This window comes from Grus americana, chromosome 7 (genome assembly GCF_028858705.1).
Source record: "Grus americana isolate bGruAme1 chromosome 7, bGruAme1.mat, whole genome shotgun sequence".
Classification (NCBI taxonomy): domain Eukaryota; kingdom Metazoa; phylum Chordata; class Aves; order Gruiformes; family Gruidae; genus Grus; species Grus americana.
The window spans coordinates 26,171,109-26,181,912 of record NC_072858.1 but is presented as its reverse complement, the minus strand read 5'-3'; the positions used below and the strand labels follow the sequence as shown (position 1 = coordinate 26,181,912).

The 10,804-nt window shown below is 39.0% G+C and overlaps 1 protein-coding gene across 1 annotated transcript in view; it reads right to left on the bottom strand.

Moving 5' to 3' along the window:
- Nucleotides 1-2,683: 2,683 nt before the first annotated feature.
- Nucleotides 2,684-10,804, bottom strand: part of LRMDA (leucine rich melanocyte differentiation associated) — a 700,198-nt gene continuing 692,077 nt past the window's right edge. Inside the window, exon 7 of the mRNA XM_054831401.1 lies at nucleotides 2,684-4,907. Within this exon, the coding sequence (XP_054687376.1) occupies nucleotides 4,828-4,907 (80 nt within the window). The 3' untranslated portion in view covers nucleotides 2,684-4,827. The remainder of the gene's footprint in view (nucleotides 4,908-10,804) is intronic.

Here is a 10,804-nt window from a genome sequence, read left to right as displayed (position 1 = left end):
TCGGAGTGCAGGGTATATCCTGAACGTTCTCACATAACGAATGCCAAAGACAATACTCTTAAGACTTCTTAAGACCTGGTTATAAATGATTGGAAGAAACCATTTTTCTTGGGCCTAACTCTCATATAATCCAAGATCTTGGTAAGTTATTCAGACAATATTATAAGTAAAATGAGCACTAACTGTAGGTAAGACAACATTCTCTAACCACCTAATACTACTAGAGTGGCAGAAGGAAATCAAAGTTTTTATCAGTTGTTCACAGTCACAGGCTAACTCCAAGAAGGCTCCAAACCAGAAGGCATAAGACATCTCGGTCCTTCAAGCCATTTAGATGTGTTTGTGTGTAACAATGCTCACCTGTCACACAGAGTTGGTAGCATAGGCATGGTCCCACAGTAGCATCATTAGATGGCTGTTTTCTCACAGTCATATCTTGTTTTGTTTTATTCCCATTACTAAGAGTAGAAAGGCATGCAGAAAACAGATTTTAACTAAACAGCAGAGAAAGACTAGCCAGTCAGATGTAACAGTTACCAGGTGTATATACAAAAACACTGAAAAAGAAAACTATGCATTTCAATTGTCATACTACAAGCAGTGAAGCAGAAATTTCACTTTAAAAACAAAAGGGGGGCACTTACCTATTTTGTGCCATCGCCTGCTTGCAGAGCAATGACGTGACAATTGAAGCAGACAAGGACACAGCTAGAGATCTTTAGGAACAGAGGACAACAGCAAGCCAACCATACAAGACCCTTGACTTCACATCACCTGATTCACTGTCAGAGTCCCCAGACTGAACCTGCAAGTGGATACTTAGAAATCTAAGTGCCAAACATACAGCTTCAATCTTGGCTATAAGGTTACACCTCTGGAAAGCTGAATTTCACCTCTTTCTTTCACATATGCCAACCATTGAACTAGGCAGAAAGACAGACAGTTGTACACAGAGTAAAGAGAATAAACTTTCCCGAACTGGGCAAGCAGAGACTCACGTGCCAACTATCACACCACATAAAGAAGAAATATGTGGTAAGACTCAGTCAGAGTCAATATAAAATGGGCTGAATCAGAACCTCACCACAAAGGCTGCATCTAGCAAAGTTCTGCTGGGGGTAAACATTTCCCAGCATACTCATATTGTTGGCAGGAATAAAAAGATATTAATATATCTACTGGCAGCAAGTGAACCCTGTAATTCACAGAAAGAATTTTCAACAGCGCAGACAGGTTTGTTTCTTTTGACTTACATGGGAGCAACATAAGACCAACATACAGTGATTTTTGATTTGCAAAGAAGATGTGAGAATCGAATATTCCACAATCATGCAATGCTCTGCTCAAAGAATCAAATATATTAAAGAGGGAGCTGCGCACCAGCCTTCCAATATTAGTAACCTTAACTCTCATGGATAATAACATTGACTTCAAAGGGACTCACGGCTTGAGTAAAGCAAATACTAGAATAAGTATTGTGAGACTCAGACCTAACAAAGGAGAAAAAAGTGGTTTCAGTAGTAACATACTTTCATCAATCCCATAAATCATTTATGCATGCAACACATGCAATTAGAGCCAGTTTGCTCTAAAGTTAGGTCTGTGTATCCATAATAGTAGGATTTTCACTGAAGGTCATTTATCTTTAAGCTTTCACTTCAGTATTGTAGCTTGGATTTTTTTCTTATTTTTAATTAAAAAGTTAGGAATTGATGTTTTCCATACATAAAGTTAGGAACGCACTGAGCACAGGCAGCTCCTAGTAAAACCGTTCGCCTTCTAGTCTTCATTTGTGAAGACTTGTGATGTCTGCCAAAAGCCAAAGTACTGGTCATCACAAGACTGAACATAAGACTGAAGTTTGGATATTAAAAAAAAAATTGTGGTATTTGAAGATTACTTATTCAAACACACCTCGGATCTCAAACCTTGTTAGCCGTCAAGAAACATGGCTGGCCAAAATTTTTCTTGTAACAACACAAAGACCTAAGAATGCAGTGGTTCCTTGGAAAGATACGCGTTTTAAAATCCTTATACCTTTGTAGGCAAATCTTTTATTTTTAATAGCCTAGTTAATCTTGAGAGGGAAAAATGTGCCATGTATGGAGAAGGGGGAATAAAGCAGAGACAGTGGAATCTCTTCTTAGATTACTTTACTGCAACTTTCATCCTAAATGATACCTAAAAGAAAGTCAGGCATGGTTCCCTCCGAGGAAAGAGCCAAGTGTAAATAGCAGCCCCAGGTTTGAAAAGTTTGCCGTGACTTAAAACAGGACTCGGCAGAAGACATCTGAAAATAAAATGCTCTGCATATTAAAAAGAATTATGTTAGCATAAACAGTAATAAACATCCATGCTTGTTTTTAAATAATATCCTAACACATGTTAGCAATATAAAATAATTATTCATAGAGTATCATTTTGATTTTCCAGAATCAGTGACATTTAGTGTGAATTCCTTTTGAGCAAATTTTAATTAGGGCTTTGCCGTGTTTAACTATAGGTATATAATTCCCCAAATGAAAACAAAAACCAAAATGGAAGAGACTTTGATCACATCTCACTCCAAAAGTATTTTTGCCTCCAAAGCTTTGCTGGGAACAAAACACTCCTGAAAATGATACAAATGGTTTTGACATTAGGAAAAGTAAACAAGCAAAATAAAGATGGAAAAATCATGCAATCAGTTTGCAAGTGCTGTTTATTGTTTGAGGCAGGGTTAAAGCCTTTTATAAAGACAAGAACATATATGCAACCAGACTGAAAGTGACATTAGGTTATTCTAAACACCCCTATTCAGAACCCTGCTGCCTATGATATGCCATGGCCAAATTGTGTGGAGGTTTCAAACAGACAATATGATAGGAACAAACTAGGATTGCTGTTATTTTGGTAGCCAAGAGAGATGACAAGTGCCCTAAATATTTCTAATGATATTTTTGATTAAAAAAAAAAAAGGCATGCAGTTTTCCTTTATCCAATATCTCCTAGGACTTCTAATGTGAATTGGCATTTCATTTGTAGCCATCTATGACATTAGCAGAGGTGTTACAGGTGGCCAAAACGCACTTTCCAGACACCAATTTGCATGGCAAACAACTCAGAGCTCAATTTGAACCACAGGTGGTGTGAACCAGATCATTCTATGTTTATCACTGATTTTACTTATCTGTTAAAGATTTACGAGAGTGAGTGAAAACTTCCACTTACTGAGTAAGGCCTAAAACATTCAGCAGCAGCAAGCTTTCCTTTGTCACCCTGCCAGCGTCTCATTCTTTTTCATCGGTCAAACCTGATTTCACGATTGGCTTCAATATTCAGTTCACTTCCAGCTGCAACACTAGCTGATAATAACCCCCCAAAGTAGGAAACTTCTAAGAACTGACATTTTTTCAACCAGGAAAGTAAATAAAGACCACCAAGTAACTTCAAACAAGCCAAGAACAGCCGGACAGTGATGGCTCTCAACTGGGACCAACATGCATGGGTTTGGAACAGCCCAGGGGTCAGAATTTTTGCTTATTCCTTGGCTAATCCCATTGTATCTAGTAGCACTCAACACAATATATGTATGAAGTATTGGGATTTTTTTTTCCCTGCGGTAACAAGTTCATGATTCTAAATATGCCCAACCTGTTTATCAGAAAAGTAGGAAATATGTCGTGCATTTTTATTTTTTCTACTGAAAAGTTGACAATAGCCTTTCTTACATAGACATCAAAAAGGATTAATTGGAATTCTTCTCTAGAACGTATTAGTAAAGCTGTTAATTATGTTAATTACATCAGTTACTTTTATTGACTTTTTTCCCCTCTGAATAATAATATCCATCTGGTGGCAATTTTATTTTATATTGCTCTTTTTAAGCATTTTTTTTCTTTCCAAATTTAAGCATTTAATTCTAAATGTAACCTCTGCACAAGTTAAAAATATCTTGTGCCGTAAACCGGGAATAGTACACACTGTCAATATCACAACTGAGGCCTTATTCCAAGTATATACAGTTAAGCTGTGCCACTATTCTACAGCATTAAAAAACAATCGCTTTTCTGAAGGTCAGAGTTAGTAAATGTTGTGATGTAATTTAAGAATTAGCAAATTTTGTTTGTCTGCAAAATTGCTTAAATCCTTTTCCTTTGCATATAAACAAATATACAAATTGATAGTACTTTGCGTGGCTGAAATATTTCCAGGATATATTTTTTTTCCTCTGTTGAAAGAAAAAATAATCCATCTAGGCTCATTTGGGAGTGAAGGGGGGACACCAAACAGGAAAAAAAAAAAAAAAAAACCAAACAAACCAGAATGAAAGGATTTGTGTAAGCATGTATGAGATGATAGAAACACAAGCACTTAATTCACAGGGAAAAAAATACGAACAGATAAGGGCTTTTTCATCTGAAATTACAGCCTCTCTCTTTTATAAACACTTTGATATCGCCAGCCACTTTCGCTCAACAGGCAAGCTGGAGATAAACGCGCTGCATTTGCTAAGGCGCCGACCGATGGAGCATGCTCACTGAAGCCCCAGGTGTGACCCCTGCTCTTCTGCAAGCAGCAATTGGACCAGGCAATCCATCACGGTGCTCCTCCTGTCAGGCCGGGTGCTCGGCTGCAGCTGTCTGTCACACTGGTGGATGGGACCTGCTTAAAGGCAATCATGTCAATCTCTATGTGACTACTCAGACTAAGATAGAAGGATGATCTTGACAGGCTTGGCAAAGTCAGCAGAAGGCACTAGAGGACTTTAGTTACATGCTTAAAATTTAGATGCAATTTGTGCTTCTTATGTGGAGGGATTGAAGAGGCACGAAACAAGGCTGTGTTTTATAGCTGGTCATCTCGGATGAATCTGTTGCCCTCAGAATGTTTTCCGTAGTAAATGTAGCGGCATTTTCCCAAAATGCCTACGATAAAAAGGAAATTAATTACAATTAGGACAGCAGTGGCATAATATGCAAATAAAGCACATAACCAGGAAAATTTGAAGGAGGGAAGGGAATGGTTTTCTCCTGTCCTGCAAAAGAAAGTTTATGCACTTGAAATATTCAGTATTACCATTTCAATTGACAGTTTTGAATCCATTGGGAAAATATGTATTCAAATACCCACATGACCTATCCTGTTAAACACACACCCACAACTGTCTTCAAAAATGGAATGACATAACACTGAAACATCGTACGCTGTATTTTAAACCATAGTATCACTCTCGTGCTTCTGAAAAGCAGAAAGTCTGGGTTGAAGTTACATTTTGTACTGTCTGTAATCTCCCTGCTCTATGTTTACAGGCTTTTCTTCATGATTAAAACCAAAAAGAAACAAGCAGAAAATAGGTAGAGTTTAATGTGGACCAAGGAAAAACTTTTCAAACCTTCACAAAGTCACCCTGCAAGCACCTAAAGCCATCCCTGCTTTGCAGTGGCAGAGAACTGAAGCGATTGGCTAAAATCCACACGGGAAATCATTGACAGACATGGGCTAAAACTTGGGACTTCCTAATGGTTAGGCCTCCAGACTTATATTTTTCCCAGATATACAACTAAAAATGTAGTAAAAACATTTCCAAAATAGCTCTCCAAACAACATCTCATGAGCAAGATGCAATTATAAATTATGCTAAATATTGGTACATAGAAAATGCTTTCAAAAATTAGCCAGAACACAGCTTTTGGGAGACGAGGCATGTTATTTTCAGTGGGTACAGGCGGCAAGATGCCTGAGGAAGCCTTAACTGCTGTGGGTGAGCCACACATACCTGCAGATCGCACTACCTTATTCAAAAGCATCCCCTCTGGTGGTACTAAGTGGTATGTGAAAGCGTAGAGTTCACAGTCACATCCCACCTATGAACATCCTCAAAGATGCTAAATTTTACTAGCAGACTTGTTCTTTCTACCCCCAGGCTCGTATAGTCAAATTAAAGTCATCTCCCACGCATGGAAGGAAGGTGGAAGAGTCTCCTCTACCTTGGGAGTGTCTTAACAGAGCAGTCACTGAAGTACCTAGCTCACCCCCATAAGGGCAAACACAGCCTAGCCCAAAGGAGAGAAACACTGCCTTACATAAAGGGTAAAGATGGGGGAGGAGCAGATCCTCAATATATTGCTGGTTGAGCTTTCCAGGACTCACATAGCAAATACTGTGCTCAACTGCAGTATGAATTAAGTATGCAAGCTTTTATATTCTGCATCTATTTTTCCAGTATAACGTGCATCAGATAAGCAACTAAAGCCTTGGAAGGCATGGGCTGTGCAAGATTAATGTTAACCCATGCTCTTCTTTCCTTCTAAGACATCAGGATAGTAACACATTCCTACAGGAAAAAAAAAAAATAATGATAGGCCTGTCATTTGTTATGAAAGACACGTTCCTCTTCAGGATAACACAAATGGGGACTATATGGTGCACTGCCTGATCCCTTTCCCCTCCTCCACGGAGCTTTCTTCAATAATTTCAATTTCAATAATTTCACTAGTGGAGCAGTTTCCACATTCAAGGGATTATATTATCATTCCTAAACAAGCATCTAATGAAAAGCAAGGTTTTTTCCCCCTTCTAAACAGATGATATTCCAAGTCAAACTGCAGCAGGCATTAGGTTGGTAACAAGGCCATTTAGAGCTCTAAATGTAAAGGATACGAACAGTTTATTAATGGCATTCTTCAGACTCCTTTTTCACTGGCATTGATAAAAGTCTTGTTTGAGGTCTGCGGCATTTCTTAAGGACTGGAAGCAAGACTGTTTATAGAGATGCTGGTGAGAGAGTGCTGTTTGATGAATGCTGGAGACTGTAGCTAGGTGTCAGCGCTTAGAAAATGAGGCAAGGACATGAGGTATTAATATTGTCAATGATCTCTTGACAGGAAAACAGATACTGCATTCACCGTCAGATTTAAATAGACATCAAGTGCATTAATGACAGAAGGGCAGACTTCAAACAAAGGGGGCTGTATGGTGCTGCACTGAGCCAGTCTCCGAGTTGGCAATAACCTGATCTGAAAAGACACTGTCAGGGCTACAGACAGGCCCAGGATTGTGTGCGGTGACAGAAAACAGAGATGCTGACAGAGATACCGGTGCCATATTATGCCAAGTATATTCTAACACTGTCTCCAGCCCTAACTAAATCTGACATCATTTCCTATCGCTTATAGTATCCTCCACTGCTCCGGCAGAACATTTCTCCCCAGACATCATTACAAACTCCGCTGCAGTTTTAAAGTTACTGGCAGGCCTGTGCTGTCGTGGAGGCTGGGTCTAGAGGCCTAAGGATAACCTCAGTCAATCTAAATTTGGAGTTTGCTGGAGAAGTGCTCTCATTTTCACTGATATCTCAGCTACTTGAGGTGATCCGAACGCTAAAGTGTGAGGAGCTGTCACCTTGAATAAAATCCTTAAAGTAAAGACGCTTAGTTCCTGGGATGTTCAGCAAAGATGTCGGACAGTCTGGCAGCAGGAAATGAAATCCAGCTGCTGCTGCTCGCCTGGGGATAAAGGTGCTTGGGCTAGTGACAGTTAAAGTCAGCTGAAATTTTTGAACTCCTGCAGCCCACAATTGTTTAAATTAAGGAAGTGTTGTCTCCGCAGAGATTCCCTACCCAGGCACACAGCTGTGATTCGATTGCCAGGCACATTACACACACCGCTCAGAGAGTCTCGATAAAAGCAGGGTTGAAAATGTTGCCATGAGACTTTATTTATCATGAAGGTTATTTGTAAAACAATAATCTTGCTCATAAATTAAATGCGGTGACTGGTTGGGTTTTTTGCTTTGTTTTTCCTCTTCGTTTCCCACCTCCCTTTGGCAACTGCAAAAAACTCAGAGAACTACAAAAGGCTTTTGTGCTGCAATGAGAATTTTGATGCTAAGATATGTCACACCTGAATTTAGGAAACCTACTGCTTCTCTCCTGCCTGTCTGCTATGGTATTCGTTTCTCGTAGTTCCAGGGGCAGGAGTACACTTGTGCTTTTGCACACAGACAAGGGGAGGAACAAGGGGGAAACAATACATCTGTGGTTGTTGTGGTGTTTTTTAATTAAAATATCCGGCATTGGCCATAATAAGCTAAGTATACCCCCATACATCAAAACAACACACAGCATCCTGAATGAGATTTCTGCTCGTGGTTCTTAAGAAATGACAACACAAGGTCTCTTGAGGGATCATCTTCCCCGAATGAGGCTTCTAATTTTTAAGTAGCTGCTTCTACCATCACCACAAGCTGTTAAAACTATAATTATGAAAAAAATGCATTGGGAAGAATCATTTTTAAATTCACTCTTTATCTTTTAAATGTTTTCCCCCTTCGGAATGGATGTTCTAATTATGCTAGGTAAGTAATGACCTTGCAGTTGCTTGCATGTGTTGTGGTATCAGTCTTTCTTCACAAACACATTGTAATGTCAGCAACACCAGCTTTTCCTTAGCTGAGGGAAAACCCAATTATCCAAATAAATAAATAAATACATACGTGCATACTAAAGCACATGAAAAATTGTTCAAGTCATGTTTGCTCCTTTTAAATTTGGCATGTGTTGCAGAGAGCTGTGGTGCAGTTGGACCTCCATACACTTTCCTAGAGCAAAAAAGTTTGCAGATCTTCAGGTATTATACGGCAAATGGTAAAAAAAAGTTGCAGTGGCTTGTGCTAGACCTATAGATCACACAGGCTCAGTCACAGGTCGAATTCAGCTCAGGCCAACAGTGACCTAAGGGAATTGTTGTCTGGTAACATCTTGTTGCCTTTCTTGGCTTGCTGTTTTTCCTAGGAAGTAAATGCTCTACATCTATAAAAACCCCACCTCTCAGCCATCATGGCTGGGGCAGCTCTTAGCAACACAGCCTTCTCCAGTACCATTCAGTTTTCTTTAAAAAGTAATTACTAAAACTAAGTAGTCAAGCCAAAACTTTTGCCACCTCCATCAAATCCTATTGCCACATCTGCCCAAGATCCCCCTCAGGCACCCATTTTAACATCAAAAGTTTTTAATAAACCCCTCTGCAAGCACAAGCAGCAGAGTATTCACAATTAAATTTGTTTGCCGAACACATTGGTCTGCAGTATACATCAGGGATTACCTTTCAGCATACAGTCCTCTGCCTGTCTTTCACATGGCCTAACCACAGGTGCTCGTACTAGAAGCTGTGGTCAGATAAAGTGTAGCACTTCATACACAGGCTCGATATTCCAGCGGAATTCCACTTTGCCTAACTTAAATTTGAGTACAGTACCTAAATCCTCCACTGCCAATTTGTATTTGATCCATATTCATCTCTTTTTCCACAACCTGCTGTTGCAGAGTTTTGCTATGGGCTATTAAACAGCTGCCATGTTCCACCAAGAAGCTGGGTGCATTTCAGTGTGGTTATACTACCAATCTGTAAATTGTTTTGAGACCCTTCAGGATGAAATATCAACACCATTATCATTTTTTTCATAGGCACTTGGGCATATTCTACAATTAATGAACAGAAGTTGCAAAATTCCCTTAAATATTAATATAAACTTCCTTTAAAGGAAAGTAATTCCCTACCTACAACATTTATAGGAGAATAAATACATACCCACAAACAGTTTCAAGTGTACAATGCTACTGATTTAGGCAAAACACCTCCACCAGTTGAATTAACTTAAAACTCTTTAAACCCTTTTCATCTAAGGGCTAAGTAAAGCTGGTTTGAAACAAAAAATCCTTTTGTACAGGAGTTTAGTAATTTTTCATTTTATATTTAACTTCATGGAAATTCTAACAACTTTATCTAGTTGTCAACTTCTTATTTTTGATTCCACTTTGAATTTTGATGAGAAATGAAGTACTAGAAAAGGAGAGGAGCTAAATATCTAAGAGTGATAGGGGAAAAAAAAGAATAAATGAAAGTTTACTCGGACCCAAGTAATGCACTTTCAGTTCTACTGAGTCTTGTGGCTGTAACATCAGGGAGATACTTTACAAAAAAAAAAAAAAAAGCAAAGCAGTTGTGGGTTTTTTTTTCCCCAAAAAGATGTTGAGTGTTTGTCCAAATCACTCAGTCTTCTCAGGTTCATTCATCTGCTTTAACTTGCAGACATTTATTTATTTATAGTGGGGCTTTCATAGTTGTTTATGTAGAAATACATTTTTATAAACATGAACAATAGTTTGAGCAATTAGAAACAAGAAGTCCTTGACTTTTGGAGATGTGTTAGAGCCAAAAGCAGAAAAGAATGCTTTTTGAGTTATGTTGTTGGTCTATGTTCTCTAAAATGGACCAAATTTAATAAAAAAAATTAAAAACTATAAACTTATAGGACAAGAAGGAAAGGAATTATAGATGGACTTTTTGTAATTCATGTTCACTTTTGGTGCAACAGAATAATTGTTTCTATTGAATGTGATCCAGCCTAGGAACTGTCTGACACAGGAATCTGAGCAGATCACTTGGAAGATAAGAAAAGGTGTAAAGGATCACCTGGGTCACTAAGTCCTCCCAAAAGCAGCCAAGTACATAACTCAGAGAGGTCTGCTCAGACATCCATTCTGCCCCAGCAAACAAACCACTGTCAGTATGGGGAAGCTCGAGCTCAAAAACTACAACGTGACACAGGAAAAGAACAGAAGAGTTGCAGCTGTCCTTGCTAATGTGACAGGATCTCTGACTACTACAATTAAATCTGTTTGCTGCAACTGCAGTTTCCAGAATGGTCCAGGTTGGAGTCAAGACACAGGATCTAGACTCCTTAAATCAGAGCAGAGGGAGCAAGAGAAAGAGGGGCATACAACAAGTAAGGCAGTGAATGCCTTTGGTTGTGCTACAGCTG